The following is an 18,251-nucleotide window of genomic DNA, read 5'->3' on the forward strand; positions in this document are numbered from 1 at the left end:
ACTGAGTATTTTGTTTGAATGAAATTATGTCATCTTGAGCATTCCCAACATGTGTTAAATTTACCCGCGCAAAAATAAACGCCTGTCCTGGGAAGGTACGGAATAAATCAGAATTCTTACTCTGTAAACTTTAGTAAATCTTTTAAATAGTTAACCTAGCTTTCTTTTTAAATTTCGACAAACCTGAAAACAGATTCTGGAGATTATTTGCAGGGGGGGGAGGCATGTGCTTTCCCTCTTTGCCACTGTATATCGTGAATTTTAGGAACGTTCATATTCTTTGTTATTTGGAAGTAGCCATCTCATCTACTGAAAGCGAACAAAAACGGGTACGAATTATAGCTTTGAGCTATGCTTGATAAAATTACTTATTTTTAGACTAATGCCTGTTTTCATACATGGTTATACTATTAACATTTGCTTCTATCTATAATCAATTAACAAAACTCTATATTCATATTTGGCCATTCACTTATGATGACATAAAAAATCATTTATACGTTTTGAAATATAAGGAGTACGGAGTATAGTGTGTTTTTATCTTTTTTAGAATGGCGCACAAAACATTCACAGCTAAATCAATATAAGCTTATATAGAATCAAGTCCTTCTTTAAAATATTTCTTCATGATTTCTACGCCTCGCTTCCACAAATTCTTTGGCAGGAAGTCGGGGATATGCAGCCTTGCAACGTCAACTCCAAAACTGATTCTTTCTTTAAAGTAGCGATTGTTGTGCTCACTTTTTGGGTACAATGCCTGCAATTTTTCAAGCGCATCTTTTGTTTCCTGGTTGGTAGATGGATAAGAATTCGCAAACTTCCAGGCCAGTTTTCCCAATTGTTTGCCATTTTCATCTTTGATTAAATCGACGAGGGTAAAATACTCTTGGATATTTCCAGGATTACCAACGTACGTTTGCAAGTACTTTTTCGCCTCCTCGTGTTCCATATTTTGTAGGCCCTCGATTTCTTCAAATTTACGATCCCACGAAATAATTTCACTCAACCGTTTTCGGGATTCTCTAGAAAGCGTATCCTTGTCCTTGTAGTTCTGGCTAGTCGTCCAAACTTCATTAAGCTAGCTGTCATCTTGAGCATGTCAACATGTCTTCATCTTCTTCCGGTATTCGGGAGAAATCTTGGCAAGTTCACTTTCTACATAGTCAAAGTTAATTAAATCTGGATGCGCAATACAATTTCTCTCCTTTCTTATATTTTTAACTACTTGCCAATGTCTACCTGACCACTGCGCTACTTTGTCTTGTATTTCCTTCCAAAGATTATTCCTCCAACTTGTTTTCTTCAGATATTTACTCATTTGATCAAACCTGCCATTTTTGTAAATTTTTTCATTAGGATCGACCACAAATCTTGCTAGATGTGCTTCCCATGACCACGTAACTTGAGCCAGTGCGAGCGTTTGCTCCAGCTCGTCTTTTTCTGCTTTCAGACTAGACACTTCATCGGTTAAATCTTTTACTTCGCGTCGAAGATTCTTTATTTCTTCTTCTTGATCTTCTAAAACATCTTTTACTTTTCCACGCAAATCTTCAATTCGTTTTCGAAGTGCGTCATGTCCAAGTTGTTTAAGTGTGTCTTCTGCTTCACTCAGTGATTGTAGTAGAGCTGCTTTAGAGCTATTATACGGCTCTTTATCACGATGACTTTCCACTCTTTTCCTAGGTGGTTCCAAAGTTAATTTAGGCCATGACGATGAACATTCTCCGGCCATTTCGAACTAAAAAACAAAAATTCATTTACTTCAGGTACAATGTTGTATTTATAATAATTTTTTGTCCTCTATTTAAGGTCTTTTACATGTGGTATTAAAATAAGTTTTTATTGAAATCAAATAAGAACATGCTATAGTCGTAATGACTGCTACGTTTATGCCATACTGATTTCAATACCACAAACTGGTCATCTCATGCTTTGTTAAATCTCGGCAGACTTGTAATCACCGAGCCTGAGGCGACGAATTGTTTTAGTATAATTTCAGTATTGAAAAAGTTTCATTTATAAATACAACTGATACACGTGTTTATTTTATAAATACAATTTTGATTTTGAGTATTTTCAGCCATGTTTTTTTGGGGAAAAGCAATAGTTACTGCTCAAACTGCTCTGAGCAGTAACTATTGCCTCAGAGTTACTGCTGAGGGAGCCAATCAGAATGCTCAAAGGCCATTTTTCAATACTGAAAATATACTAATATTGTATATTTTTAATCAACCTCCAGTCATTAAAACCTTGGGGGTGAGAATGGCAACTGTTTAATTATAATCTGAGTTAATTAAAGTACAAAAAACTACACTAAAATATTTTCATTTTCTATGCAATTTTACTTATAGGCAAAAATATGTTGTACAGGGTGTATAAAAAGAATTCGAATTAAACTTTGACAGACTGCTATATAAAAAAAAACTACACTTAATGATATAATTTTTGTATGGCAAGAAAGACTAGCCTATTAAGTTTTCGATTATATCTTTCGTGTATCAATATGACCAGAAATAACCAAGTTATCGTCTGCTAAAAATGGTTACTTGAAATCAAAATCAAATCGGTTTCTGCTTATGACCAGAAACCGCGGAGCAGGGTGGCTCGCTGGGCTTTAGCCCCACCAATAATTTTTCCGTAATTAGTCTTTAATCTCGAGTCTCTAATTTCCAACGATATCTGTCGTAATAAATTCGCCATGTTTACAAATGGATTGAAATTAGTTATGTTCAGTACATATGTTTAGCCAAAATAAAAAAACAGAGACAAAAGGGACAAACATTTGACCATTAAAACAGCGTGGTTATCCATGTCAAAATATTTGACATCATAACCAAATTTTCCGGTATATTCGACATGGTCGAATGTACCGTTTTTCCGTATATTCGACCATGGTCGATGCTTGCAACTTGCAACTTTATATAGTTGTTTGTATATGAGCACCAAACATGCTTGAAACTTTACATAGCTAGGACCAGCATTTGACCATTAAAACAGCGTGATTATCCATGTTCGAGTATACCGTTTTCCGGCCATATTTGACCATGGTCGAGTATACCATTTTCCTATATATTCAGCCATGTCGAATGTACCGTTTCTTGGTCTCTCATAATTTAATCCTTCCGCTTAACATTGAGAGAAGCCAACAACTACTGCGCCATTGTCAAACTTGAAAGAGGAGCCTCTTTGGTTGTTTGTATTGTTCAATGTTTGTATATGAGCACGAAACATGCTTGCAACTTTACATAGGACAAGCATTTGACCATTAAAAAAACGTGGTTATCCATGTCAAAATATTTGACATTCATTGCCAAAGCATGGTTACATTGTTTAATATTCGTATATGCATGGGCACGAAAAATACTTGCAAATTTACATAGGACAAGTATTTGACCATTTAACTAGCATGGTTATCTACGTCAAAATATTCGATTTCATAGCCAAAGCATGGTTATATATTTTAATATCTGTATATGGGCACGAAAAATACTTGCCACTTTACATATAGCTAGGACAAGCATTTGACCATTAAAACAGCGTGGTTATCCACGTCAAAATATTTGATTTCATAACCAAAGCATGGTTATATTGTTTAATGTTTGTATATGAGCACGAAACATGTTTGCAACTTTACATAGGACAAGTATTAGACCATTAAAACAGCGTGGTTATCCATATCAAAATATTTGACATCATAACCAAAGCATGGTTATATTGTTTAATGTTTTTGTATATGAGCGCCAAACATGCTGGAAACTTTACAAAGTATCTTCTATTTCCCAATAATCCTTAAATTGAGATGCATTTGCGGCTATTTCAGAGGCCTATGTATATTTCAAAATTTTTCCAGACTCTCCTAGCAGGCGCGCGGTTCCGAGCCCCAGCAATACCCTGTTATGGGAATTCGAAGTGGCACCTAAGGACACAAGATAATGCAAAACTTAATTCAATGAACAAGGCGTTTGTTTTGCACAAGGAGAAGTTTGCAATAAATTTGCATTTCTGTTTTCAGTGATAATTAGCATTTCAAAGCCTTGTTTCACAAACTTTCATTTTTTAACAGAATGACGCGTGCGTGGATGTCATTTGAAAGACAAATAAATTAACTTAACAATTGTGTAAAAATCAACCAATGTCAAAATCAACCAACCTTGTCACATATATTCTGCGTAAAACAAGCGAAATTTGGAATATAATTTTTTATACACACTGTAGTGGTGTTAATTCTAATCTCACTAAACTACTGGTCAAGTTCGGGGGAAAAAGTTGCGTTTCTACATAGTTATAGAAACACGCTTCTCGACCAATCAGCACGCGATTACTATAATTGGCACATATGGCTTCCCCTTTTTAAGAGCATTCATTTGACAATTAATATAATTGTGCCGAATTCAGTGAACGACAAGTTCTTCAATCATACAAAACAAAATATAAATTGAGATTGAACGTCGGTTTAGAATACAATTCCGTTGCTACGTACAATTTTTTCCAGACTATATAGTTAGCTATACACACTCTTGGTTTAAAATCCGAGCGAATGCACTTTTTTGAACAAGTAAGTAATTATAGTATATATCGACTTGTTACAACATGTATATTGCTGTAATTTCCAATCGTTATTTTCATATTCTAATCATAATTATAATTATAATATAACATTTATAGTACGTGCGTGCTGATTGGTCGAGAAGCATGTTTCTATTTAACAATTAGACAACGAGTCCGAGTTGTCTATGAGCGAATAGTCAACGACATTTTTTTCTGTGTTTCTATACAGTTATGTAGAAACACTTGTGGGAGTTTGGGAGACGAGATATAATCAGTGGGATTATTTCTCGTTCTCCCAAACTCCCACGCGTGTTTCTATTTATTCTCGACTATTTGCTAATAGGCAACGAAGGCGAGTTGTCTAATTGTTTTAGTATACACCCTGTACCTAGATATATTAATTTGAGAAAATAATCGATACACCGCAAATACACCGAAGAATGAATTAATTAATTCAATTTTATACGGTCGCGCGAGCGAATTTTTCCCAAACGTTCACCATCACGAATGTTTTCTATTTCTTAAATAGTGCCTAACTTTGAAAACAAATATATCGGTACTATAACTTTATAAAGGCTGAAATGCATGGGGCGAGTGATAATTTTGTTTGTTTCTAAACTTTTCCGTTCACATTTTTATACCGATTGTACTATAGAGTATATAATGATATACGTTTATAGCTACGACTGATGGCCTACTGAACCAGTACTGATATTTTTGAACCAAGTGACAAATCATTATGAATTGACAAATCTACGTAAATTCAAAACTGAGTTAGCATGTTCTACCTTAATATCAACGATGTTTCACTCAAGATTGATTCAATCGAATGGTACCACGATTCCACTGCCACTGGTGTTTAATTTCTGTTAATTTTCAGGAACAAACGTCCAATACACTCTTAGCCTGTTTGTGGCTACTGCATGGCTAACACTGGTTAGCGGCACAAAATTTGTCGGTCTTTTACAGATATCTCTACAGGAGTGCAACTCGGAATGAAGTATGCAAGTTATCATTTTTTACGGTGAAATGAAGATTTCGAGTTTTGAATCAGGTTGAACTATCGATTTGTACTTTGATATTCCAAGGAAATAACGGCATGTAAGGTTTTATTTTATATGTTGTGCATGTCGATAGCAAATTGCTACTCGTTCTCTCGTCAGATGAAACCATCACAAAAACAATCATTGCTGCATGCATTTTATTGTTCCATTGAAGATCGTACCGTGGTATTTGTGCCGTGATCATACCGTGGTATGATGTTTGGTGAATTTTAAAGAAGAAATGATTTCACATTAAATAATTATATTACTAATTACTGTTGATTAATCAATATCTAACGGGAATAATAGTTCAAGTTCCAATGTTTTATCAACGTATTTCCTGAGCAGATGGCTTAACGACACAGAATCGAAAGTGAAAGGAATTGATCGATATACAACCGCGTTTAAATATGCAAACAACTCTTAAGCTTGTCTCACACAGCTTATTTTCGCAATATTTTGAGATTATACAGTAAACATACTTTGTGGATGCTTTTTATGTTTGCAAAACATTTTTAATGCTGAAAATTTTTAGTGCTGTTGCATGAAGATATAACTGAGGTTTTGAGTATATATCACGCGACATAGAAAAATATTTCCTGCTAATGTATTAATGTAATAGTGATATAAAGTGTATTTAACCATATAGTTTTTAAAGATGTACAAAAATAGGGCATTTACACTTAATTGTGCATGTTGTTGTAGATTCAATAATGGTAGTGTAAGCTACAAAAGCGTGCAAAACAGGCACAAGGTTTGGGCCTCATTGGCTGAAGAAGGACAGGTTCGGTTTTAATACAAACCGCAAACGCTTTGTTTGTCCACGCAAAAGCAACATTATACAACTCTATATTTATTGTTACACGCGTTAATATGGACTAGGCTTATCATATTGTGATTTTCAACCAGGCTTTTTATTTTTGGGTTCCTTTTTGCGTTTTTTTTAGTTTTACTTTCGTTTATTACGGGACCGCAGTAATTGGCGTATTAGCTGTTGCGATTTCCCTGCCACATTTTTCTTTTTCTTGTTTTTGTCTAGTAACGTTAGGTAATATATGACTGTTGTAATGACTTAGTTATTATATGTCCGTGGCGAAGTTAATAAATTATAAAAAATTAAAATTAAATTAAATTAAATTAAATTAATTTATCCGGCATTAAAGTTTTACGGCAATTTCCTATTTTCAACACACAATTCGTAACGTGCACAGTACCCGGACTTACTTAGTGTTAAGGGCGTACATAGAGGAAGATATACTCGAACTATGACTGCTAACAGCTTACTGAATGGTTACGTAAAGCACCGGTTTGCCACAATCCAATTTCACATTTTTTTTTCGCTTTGTACCACCAATCATGCATGGTGGCACCTCACAAACTTTCCCCCCCTATACAGATTCACAGTTATAACGAAACGCAAACGTGACGCTAAACAGGCCTATGTCAACTATTTTCAACTTTGTGTAGCCATATTTCCGTCTTAACATTAACATCATGAATACTACGTTTAACCCACGCAAGAACACAGAAGATGCAACACAGGGTGTGCGTCGTAAAAATCTCAGTACGTATATTTTCTCTTAAACATGTTTGATTTTCTATCTATAATATGTTTATATATCAAACTTACGGGTCCTTTAGGGGCTGATTATATGGTTTCTTTTCAGCCCGGTCTGAGTTTCACCGGGGCCAAAGCGGTATTTTTGAATTACATGGCATGAAACTCAGCCCGGGCTGAAAACACTCCATGTAATCAGCCTTTAAGATTCACCACGTAACACAAACAATGACTCATGCTTCCAAGATATGTTAAATTATGCATCGAATTTTATAACAAAGTTTAACTAACACGCTTCTGAAGTTCTTTGCTTTTGTAGTAATATTGGATAATTAATGTTGGTATAATTAATGTTATTTAACCTGGGGCCGGTGGTTTGAAAGGCGTTTAGCTTAAACGGTGGATAAGTTAAAAATAGAAAATCAAATTATCTATTTATTGAAAAACTGAGCTGAAATATTTCGATGTAAATAGTTTAATTGTCAATGAAAGTACATATTAAATACATATAAGATGCAGGTTCAGTCATTTACAAGACCTATATGAGAGTATTTTTAAACTTTGGCTTATCCACCGGTTAAGCTAAACGCCTTTCGAACAACCTGCCCCAGGATCGTTCTTGGATAAAACATTTAGAAATTATTTTCGTAATTTAGATTCAAGGTACGTATATAAGCTATGATTTTCAGCAATGTTAAAATTTATTGGGATTTTCAAGGAAAAGAAAAGAAATCTATTTATGAGCAGCTAAAGTCAATTCATTTCGTGAACAGGTGTATATATACTTAAGTGAGTCTTTCGTATGCTATACCTGTCGTGAAAGGCTGTCACAGGCGGCATAGTCATGTAGTTGTTGTAACTCATGCATAGAATGTGTTCTAGATTTAAACTTAGGGTTTATTGACAGCACAAAAGCAATTGTATTTATACCGTTACAGCTAGGAAAGAATGTATTAATATAAATGTATTGTCCATGCATTCGTCTATTCTAGGCATATTTTTTTCCGTTGCGTAGCTATATCTCGTATTTATTGAACAACGCCATAATTATTTCGTTTCGAAGACGATTTCGTTTTGTTCCATGCTGTATTCATTTCAGACTACTGTTGCCGTTGGTACAATCACGCGTTATCCATTGGGATTATGGTTTGGACAACTTAAAACTTAAAAGGAGGAAAGCATGAAAACGCTAATTTTAGGTGACTATATTATATACCCGAAGACCTAAAGTGAACATATATTAGTGCAAAAATTTCAAGCTGGTTTATCGACATCATAAATATATCAATGTCGAATCCCTTGAAAAACATTGAAAAACTGCCAGCAAAGCAGCTAGGATGCTAGAGGATAATTTTTCCATACATTTATAACAAATATAGTGTTCATAGCCAGAAATCGTGAATAATGAATAATATGCAGCTTGCCATGAATTTGCATAATGCAAATTTCTTCGAATTTTCTTTGCCGAATAGGATCACCTGCATAGTAGTATCATTTATTGTACACACAAAATATCATATGCATGGGCAAAAAAATCATATGTAATTTTACACTTCGCTTAATGGAGATAAATAACATAAGTTTCATGACGCTCATTGAGAATTGAGCGGAAATATTAGGCTAGTTTTTCACTACGTTTTTCACTACGCAGGTGCGCACCTGCAAGCATCTGGTTTTAACAAATTTGTTAAAATACAACTGAAATCAAAAGAAATAAATTCGCATCGCGCGAAAAATATAGCTAGTGGAAAACCGGCTTGAGATTGAACCGGGAGCAGTTATAAAAATATCGGCATATATGGATAGCAACTGATATACAGAAATCGCACGTATACGAAGAAGACTCCTTGCTTTGGCCACTATGTTACGGAAAGGGAAGAGTCAAAATTGTATGATAGATAGAGATAAGAGATTAGAGAATCGAACAATATTCTCTAACAGCTATGAACTATGAATCTTCATCATGACATTTATCCTATCGAGCGAAATGCTAAAAAGTATATCTACAATTTATCTTTATATCCACTTGGCATTACTTCACCGTTTATATAGCTACCTAGCGCTGCAGGAATATAATTTTAGTCCTTAATTTGCAGCTTCTTTACGTATATATACTTAATTTAAGTTTATATACAACCCATCTGGGCGTGAATGGAATTCGAGTTGAAGACGGAAAACTGAAGGCAGTGGTGAGCGATACAATATCTGAAACGCAAAGCCAGGAAGTCGTTGGCAAAATCGTTGATATATAGTTGCTAAACACTCTTTGTTTTGTGGTTAGCTGAGGCTGAGCAATTCGCAATCGAAGATATAGAACTTCGAATTCCATTTTAACTCAATTTGTATGACTATTCGAATAATAAAGTCATCATGGAATATATTTATCACTTCGAGCAAATTCGCGAAATTATATCTAATTTACCTTTATCTAATACACTTCCATTACACTCCCGTCTATATAGATGATTCTTATACGTTCACTCGATCTTGGCAGCTCTCCGTAGCTCAGAGGCCAAGGCAGTGCCACGGCACGACACAGGACATAGGTTGAATTCCTGTCGTAGGGCCGATATAGATGAATTTTGATGCTATGAATAAACTGCTTCCTGAACTCTCCATCAGCTATGAGGACAAAAAATATTAGTGACAGTTTATATGTAAAAACTACACATTTTTTTATTTACTGAAAGTTGAATATGCATGTATACTTCTTACTTGGGCGTCGTGAATACTAATAGGGTGCAAAAATTGAAGACATCAAAAGATTCCCACTATGACTTTTAACTTAACGCGAAACTATGGAAATCACGCTATTGTAGCCAATAGGACGCAACTACGTATAATTGAATTAAGTTTTTAAATTATTTAATCAAAACCAGTGGGTTTAATGACATTGCAACTCCCCTCTGATCGCCTTAATAATTACATTTGTCCCATATGACAAAGAGATTTATTTCGATTTTCGAACCCCTCGCGTTTGGTAACCTAGTAACCCAGTGTAAACCCTTATTTATATTAATGTTGTGACCCACGGATCTAAGATACTAGATTTTTGTGTGTTTTCAACTTGCTCACAAATAAAATTTTCGACACATCTTTGAATAAATTGAGTCGAAGAGTGAGTTTTATATCACCGGCAACCTAAAAAGATCAACGTAAGCATATAATGAACCCTAGTGACTTTCCCAGAATTAAAATTTGCAATATCGACTACTAATAGATAGTATATATAAACATAATGCTTTCAGTACTTGAAAAACGTATTCATTATATGCAAACCAATGTCAATGCACGACGAAACAGCAAATGACGCTAAACATTTTCAAAAATTTTTAGTTCAAAATCTACAAATAGAACTAGAGGTGTAGTAATCCTCATATATAAGGGTACGTCTTTATCGTTGCTTCTTCGATTCTCATAAATTTTCACGACAATCGTCCACAACTGTTCGACTTATAAGATTTTGTTCTTTTTCGCTACTGTGGGTAGATATTCATTTACATATGAAGTGTACGTAGTTTAAACGCAAAATAAAATAAAACATCGTAAAATTTCTGTGACCACTATATGTCGGAGATTTTAATGTACTGTTATAAATTTAAAAAAAAAATTTAGGAAAATAGTTTCTCACTTCATTCATGTTCAATATCTAAACTTCTTACCTGTGATTCGTTCAGTGGATGTGATTTAGAAGTTGTAGATCGCTAGACTGATTGAAACGCAACAAGCAAGCTAACTTTATAAGCGTCAGGCACACTATACCTGCTGGTCTCAACTGCGGAATTATAAATTGAAAATATTTAATTTCTAAAACAGTCTGATAAAAAATCGTTCCTCCCTCAGAGAGAACTAATTGCGGTTCGTTTATAAAATTACGGCCGGGATTATACTGAGACGATGCATACCAAAATCCCTCCGACGGCAAATTATAAGTGATGAGACCATAAATATTATCGGAGTTTAAATCAACCCGTATTAAAGTCAGCTGTGACATGAGCGCTGGAGCTGTTGCATAGTATAGTATAATTCATTCAGTGACTATATGAATACAAAAAATCCTCTCTTCAAAATCTCCAAAATTTAACTGTAATTAGTTTCTATGGAGACCACGCTACTGTTGATCTAGACCAATAAGACTCAACTCTAAATTAAATTCAATCTTATTAAACCTTAGTAATGAAAAAACTTACATCGTTTCCAATAGCTCCGCTTCCCGGGACGTAGTAATCAGGAAATATTTTTCATTGTACATGTCAACCTCCCACATTGCCTTTGTGGAAACCGATGGTTTAATATGATATGATAAATACATTTCTCATGTTAATGATATTATTTTACAACGGTGGCTCCTCAGGTCACTTACGCACCTGATTTTCAAGAGGCCGTTCGTTTACAGGATATATAATACAAATATACTACACAAATAAATACAAATACATTTTGTTGAATGATTGATTCGTTACGTAAAAAACACCGTTTTGGGGCCAAACTTGATTACCACTTCCTATTTGTGTTGATAAAAAAATTAAATAAGCTGAGGACCTAAATCGAAATATTTTGAATAGAAAACTCTGAGATTAGTTCTTCTTTTCGTAAATATTTAAAACTAATATGTCTACACCGAGTCACAGATTGCTGACAAGACGTGGTGATGATAAGGTAATTTAAGAGCAACAGTAAATAGTTACGTGGATCAAACGGCTTACGTATATTGTGGGAAACAACGCCACCAAGCCAAAATTTAATTTTTGACGTGAAAGGAGGGGGGCATAACAATATCCTATCAAAAACGGCGAATAATAATTGAGTAAACGTACTATAGATATCATCTGCATGAGTGGAGGTTATCTTTAAGTCTCTGCTTTAAGGCTACTTTCACACGGGACAGGACGAATTCAAGTATACAACCTCAAATTTTTCCTGTCCCGTTTTAACGATGCCTACAAAACCTATTTGCAATTTAATTCTTGGACAAATTACTATCACCGAAAGGCATAAAACTGCAAGGAAAATAGAAAATTGTTTTCGAAGCATTTTGTGAGCCATAGTAGATGTTAAATTATGGTGGTCTTTTCAATCCAATTTTTGGACCATTAGGGCATTTTCCATTTCATCATACATATAGTTCCGTTTTCGCTTCGTTTGAATGATGGCCATCCAAGTCACAATCATAAGTTAAAGTCCTTCTAACACCAACTGTGTTACATTTATTCCCATTTTTTCATTTATATCCGAATATTGGTCGACACTAATATAAGTGGCTGACAAAGCGAGGGAACCGAACCGAAAAAGACAAATCACGCTGAAAATCGTATACAAGCGATAAGCCTTGACTACTCCGGCGGTTTTGTTTTGTTTTTGGTTTTTTTTTTATTATTTTTCGTCGTCGCAAGTGTGTAATGGCGCGGGAAATATACTAGTATTTGAAATGTGTATGTGACCGTATTTATCTACGTCCCAGTCTTGTCTCCCAAAAGTTGTGGTGCACAGCTTTGGCTAATCTGCGCGATTCGATTTCGCTCGCATGATACGGCAATTCCTCCAAGAGGAACAAATAAACCGTTCTTTTGATGCTGTTCGATTAAGTTTAGATTGAATTGGGGTAAGAATATATTTAATACGTGTAGATTTTAGTCCTATTTTAATAATATCGCTGCTATTTCGCCGTTTAACAAGATGTGGCCGTGTATGGGCGCGTTGACACGTCACAGTTTGCACAGGATTGAAGATTTAATATAACTATATAAGCGCGAATTCCAAAGGCAAAGTGTAAGACAAAGCGAATATATCATGCGGTTTATTTACATTTTTGAACAATTGAACTTCTATACTTTTTTAATACGATGTGCTTCTGAATTTTGCGATCAAACATTTAGGTTCGCAAGGCATCTAAATGCGAATATGAACTGTATTACTTATGTTCAGAAGCTTTATATTGAGGACTTGCGGGTGCGCCGAAGTTATTAGAAAATCTTAGATTATGGCTAAATCACGTGGTTTGGGAATTAGAAAAGACACAGCAAACCCCAGGGAATACATATAATTAAATACCCAATAATACGTTACATTTCTGATATACATATACTTAATTATCATAATATTAAAGCTAAAACATGCGAAATTTACTTTAGCAAATCAACCAGTTTTATTTCTTGTTCAATGTATAATTATCTTTAATCTGATGTTATACTTGTAATTAAAAAATGAAAGTAATAAAAACCATCCCAAAACTTTAAGAATGGAGTAGGAGTATTCTACACACCATGCGAGGCATAGCGAACTTTCGAATGAAATTTTTATCAAATGGTCGAAATGAGGTTGAAACACTCAAAGAAACATTTCAAGATGCTTCTATAGAGCCATATTGCTGAGATACAGTGACTGGTTAACACACCTTGCGTTTCAATTATAGTCTTGCATAGTTTTTTCTTAACTTCAAGCAGGTTAAGGCTACAATCCTTTGTCAAAAATGAAATATTTTATTAGCTATGCCTCACATTTTGGTACAAACCCCTGGGTTTTAATACAAAAGAAAATAATCATAATGTACAAACAAGCAATCAGATCTCTTTAAGCTTTGAAGATTATTAATACTCAATTAGTATGTTCGATATACATACAACCACTGTATAGCATATTTCTAGAATATACAGATCTAGAAAATGGGCTAAGCGGATAAATTATATATGTAAGTAAAGTAAATATCTTAGTTAATGATAGTTTTCTACCCTCTACCATTTACTTGGTTATAAGAACAGTATAGTAAATTTGGCTATTCCTTATATAGGACATAAAAGCAGTAGTTGGGAATGTAAGGATAGACGATGGCTAGGGGCTGACCCTTAATATGGGACATTCCAATCAGACTGAATCATTGAGTGAATTTGCCCCCCCAATCCCCTGATTTTCGGGCTTAAATTTCACTTTAATTTCTTCATGATCATTTGAACGATGGCAAACAACCAAAACGCGCCTAACTTTCGACTTCATGGCAATTTCATCGGCCCACTTTTGTTCATCGCTCTGCTGCTTCCAAACGAGGTTGAAAATAATCGGTAAGCTAGCGGCAACGATTGACCCGATTACTTGAACGCTACTAGAGACCCCTGATTTTTGCGAGAATGACATCAGAATGTATAAAAAGTACGCGAACGCTATAATAATTAATATTCCTTTGAAATAATGAAACAAAATTTGATCGTAAGGCAAAAATTTTTCCCTGGCCAGATTGTACAACTTCCGTGGGATCATGGGCTCGCCTTTATCGTCAAACTTGATAACAAACGAATTAGGTGTGTTGTTGTCGTCGTTATTGTTGTTGTTGTTGTTGTCGTCGTTATTGTTGTTGTTGTTGTTGTTGTTGTTGTTGTTGTTGTTGCTGTTGTTGTTGTTGTTGTTGTTGTTGTTGTTGTTGTTGTTGTTGTTGTTGTTGTTGTTGTTGTTGTTGTTGTTGTTGTTGTTGTTGTTGTGTTGTTGTTGTTGTTGTTGTTGTTGTGTTTGTTGTTGTTGTTGTTGTTGTTGTTGTTGTTGTTGTTGTTGTTGTTGTTGTTGTTGTTGTTGTTGTTTTTGTTGTTGTTTTCATTGCAAATCTGGTAAATTGCCGTATTTAGTAACAAGTATTTCGCTTCGACCGAAAGCTTCCAATTAACCCACGAGTATAATAAAATGGTGGTAAGTGGAGCAAGATACGGACCGTACGTTTCTCCGTTAAGCAATAGACCAGTCGCAAAAGGAAGAAGGAAGTACAAGAAATAGATGGAACCATAAATGATAAAGAATATAATGACAATATTCGAATTCCAAGGCAATAGAAGGCATTTAACTAATTTTTGTGGTGTGCTGCGGCAACTAGCTATACACTCTCTAAATTTTTTAAATGGATTGCCGACATAAGATACAAAAAATATTTGAACAAAAACAAAAATACACGATAGCGGGAGAACAATTACTAAATATATGATTACAACAGTAATAAAGTATATACGAACCAACGACACTTTGATGAACTGCCATATTTCATTGTTGCTTTCTGATCGTTGAGAAACTGATGGAATAGATCCATAGTCTTCGGATATCAATGGATTATTGATTGGAACAATTCGTTGGCGTTCTGTTGTATTCTGTTGACTACAGCAACGACAATAGGACTTGAAAGTTTCTTGAAGTTTCTTTGCCTGAAGCTTGTCCCACCAAAAGTTTAAGTTAAATGGCAGAGAGATTAGTTGAATTAGGTTTTTACAATTATAATAAAGGGACTGTACACATGAATCACCTTGACCTTCGTTAAAGTCGTGTTCGTCGGAAAATAGAAATATTAGTGCCCATGGACATATCAGGACATAAAGAAAGATAGTGAACCAAGACATAACCAGATCTCGCACAGGTAAAATAGTCGCTACAACAAATGATACGATCAATAATCTCCGTACAAAGGACTTTATTGGGCCACGCCCCTCGATGAATAACATGTGCAGTAAGAATGATAACGCCATGGGACTATCTGTTATTATATAATATTCACCGTCATTCTTAAATCGATTGGAATAGTCCAGAATCAATGGGAAAGCAATAAAAATTAATATTGACGTTATTGTAAGCAAAATTATCGGAAAATCATCAGTTACGACTGACGAGTAGTGTGAGCATACTGGAACGTGCTTAGTTCCAGCTTTTCCTGATTTTATTATTTCCATTGTGCAACATTGTAATCGCAGTTCGTTAGACTGGCATAGCTGATAGTCCTGGCCGTCGTCATTAAAAAGATACAGCTGTTGCAGGAGGAGAAGAAAGACTGGATTTCCTGATGTATCGTTTTTGACCAACAGCATACATCTTTCGTTTTCCGCGTAGATCAGAACGTCGACATTTCTAAGACCCGCAGACAACGTAACTGGCAATAATGATAAAATCAATGATTGAGGGGCAACTGTTTGAAGCATTAGTGATTGAGAAGCAACTGGTTGATGTATTAGCGAGTATAATGTACGACCGATTTGGTTTGCCCATTGAAAATCTGCCAATAGACTCCGATTCTTATTTGTGGTATCATTGTCTGCCAGCTCAGTCCAAACATGCAGCTTAATCACATTCGTTTTGCTATCACGCATCAATCTTACGACATCCTTCAGCGATGAGTCGAAATGACAGGTATTCGAAGTGTTGCTCGAATTTGAAGAATCTCCCAATCCGATATTTCTTATTTCTAGGTTTTTGGAAAACTTTGTGCCTACTGAGGCGGTGATGATTTCTGTCAAGCAAAATATTAGAATTGGTTTGAACATCGACCCTTTCATAGTTGATGGCATCTCGACATAGGAGTTCTGCAAAAGAAAATCTACAAATAAAACATTTAAGCAGTAATATATTTAGTTAGAGTGATGAGATAGTATAATGTTGTCATGTGTTACATGTTGCTCATTGTTTTAATAAAGAAATTGGAATCCAATTTTGACTCGTTACGCGTTACTGTGTACTCGTTACATTCTAAGTAATTACATATTTGGAAATGGAAAGAAAAACGTAATGAATTACAAAAGAGAGGAAGGTGTCCCTTTTCTGAGGGTCAAATTGAAAATTCCTTAAAAATCTCAGTATACCAACTGTAAGTGCAGAAGCACTTCGTTCTGCCTGATTAATTGTGTGTGTGATTATGTAAATAGTCGGTGTATATAAATGTATGTAAGCATATCGGACGGGACTAGATTTAATATACAGTAAGAAGGATCTCTGTCAATAAGTTGGATATAAGTAAATCCTGCTAGTCACAATTAGTCAAGTAAGTTGGCAATTGACATTTTTATGAACTTATGCGTAAAATTAATATAAATAATGATAAGCTTGTAATTAATTTTAGATACCGTTCTGGGTGACAAGACAACAACAGCTAATAAATTTGTACAAAGAGTCATTGAGTTGTATTTGGGTAAACCAGGACGCGTATGCGATAATTGTAACGTACACCAACGTCACGATAAAAAAATCACAAACTGATATGACAAAATAAGCTGAAGTAGTACTACTGGAATACTAGAAAACCACTGGCTACTATCACCGTGCCACTGAAATATGTTTGTTTGTTCCTAGATATAAATTACATAAACAGCATGAAATATAATTGAAATATAGAACGTTCTCTGGTTGAAATATTAAAATTTATTACAAGCTTTCGGCTATCAGTCTATAGCCTTCAACGCCAACGGGTAAAAAATATAAATTCAAAGAAGGACGCTAACAGTGAAACATGAAACTACATGTGAGTCTAACTACAGTATGAAAGGTTATATGATATATACAAGGAATAGCATGAAATATGAAAATTTTAGTGTTTTTTAGTGAGCATAGTATATTGTCCTGGAAGTGGCTTAGAATTGTTGTCAGCTTGATCGGATAAAGCTGTATGCCATGACTCTAAAGTTTTCCGACTGCGGAACTCTCCTTTGTCAATCACCTTCGCTTTCTCAAAATCAATTACGTGATCTAATGACCACGCAACGTTTGAACCTTTCTTATCATGCTTTACATTTCTGATATGTTCAGCTTTTCTCTTTTTTAAACATCAACCTGTCTCTCCAATATAGATCCAAGGGCAATCTTTGCAGGGAATTCTGTAGACGACTTTCATCTGTTTTTCGAGAGGCGGTCTATGCTTAACTAGCCTGCGCCGCAGACCCATGCCCGAAATAGAAAGGCGGGGAAAAAGAGGGTCTGCGTATCAGAAGAGCCAAATTTCGTGTACTGTAATTTATGCAAAATGTGACGTAAATTGAAATTAGTAATTAATCTTCGCATTTTATGCACGAAACATTTATGATCAAATTTCACAATTCACATGTTCGTCGATCTTCCTTCGAGTCTGCAACAAAAAACTTATCGTCTTTTTGATCTTCATTAACAATTTGCCACTTAACAATGTAAATGCCAATGTCGAGTACTCACGAGTGTATCCTTTGTAAAGAGATTATCGGGAGAGCGAAGGACAAATACTTAGTTCGAAGACGGAGCAAAGAAGACTTTGTGTTTGAGCTTAACAGCTTGCCATTTGTTGTTGACTCCCACGAAAAATATTTTCATTATTCCACTCTAAACCAATGAAAGCTTTGTTG

At 35.0% G+C, this 18,251-nt stretch overlaps 1 protein-coding gene across 1 annotated transcript; it reads right to left on the reverse strand.

The window, feature by feature from the left end:
• Positions 1-390: 390 nt before the first annotated feature.
• Positions 391-10,850, reverse strand: LOC114524077. Its single transcript, XM_028545193.1, has 3 exons — positions 10,812-10,850; positions 9,572-9,771; positions 391-1,738 (listed from the first exon to the last, which is right to left on the reverse strand). Exon 3 carries the CDS (start codon positions 1,730-1,732, stop codon positions 1,100-1,102), a length of 633 nt encoding a protein of 210 aa, XP_028400994.1. The 5' UTR covers positions 1,733-1,738; positions 9,572-9,771; positions 10,812-10,850; the 3' UTR covers positions 391-1,099.
• Between the last annotated feature and the right edge of the window lie 7,401 nt (positions 10,851-18,251).

The sequence above is a fragment of the Dendronephthya gigantea genome, unplaced genomic scaffold (assembly GCF_004324835.1).
Source record: "Dendronephthya gigantea isolate DGI-Jeju-01 unplaced genomic scaffold, DenGig_1.0 000029F, whole genome shotgun sequence".
NCBI classification, from domain to species: Eukaryota; Metazoa; Cnidaria; class Anthozoa; order Malacalcyonacea; family Nephtheidae; genus Dendronephthya; species Dendronephthya gigantea.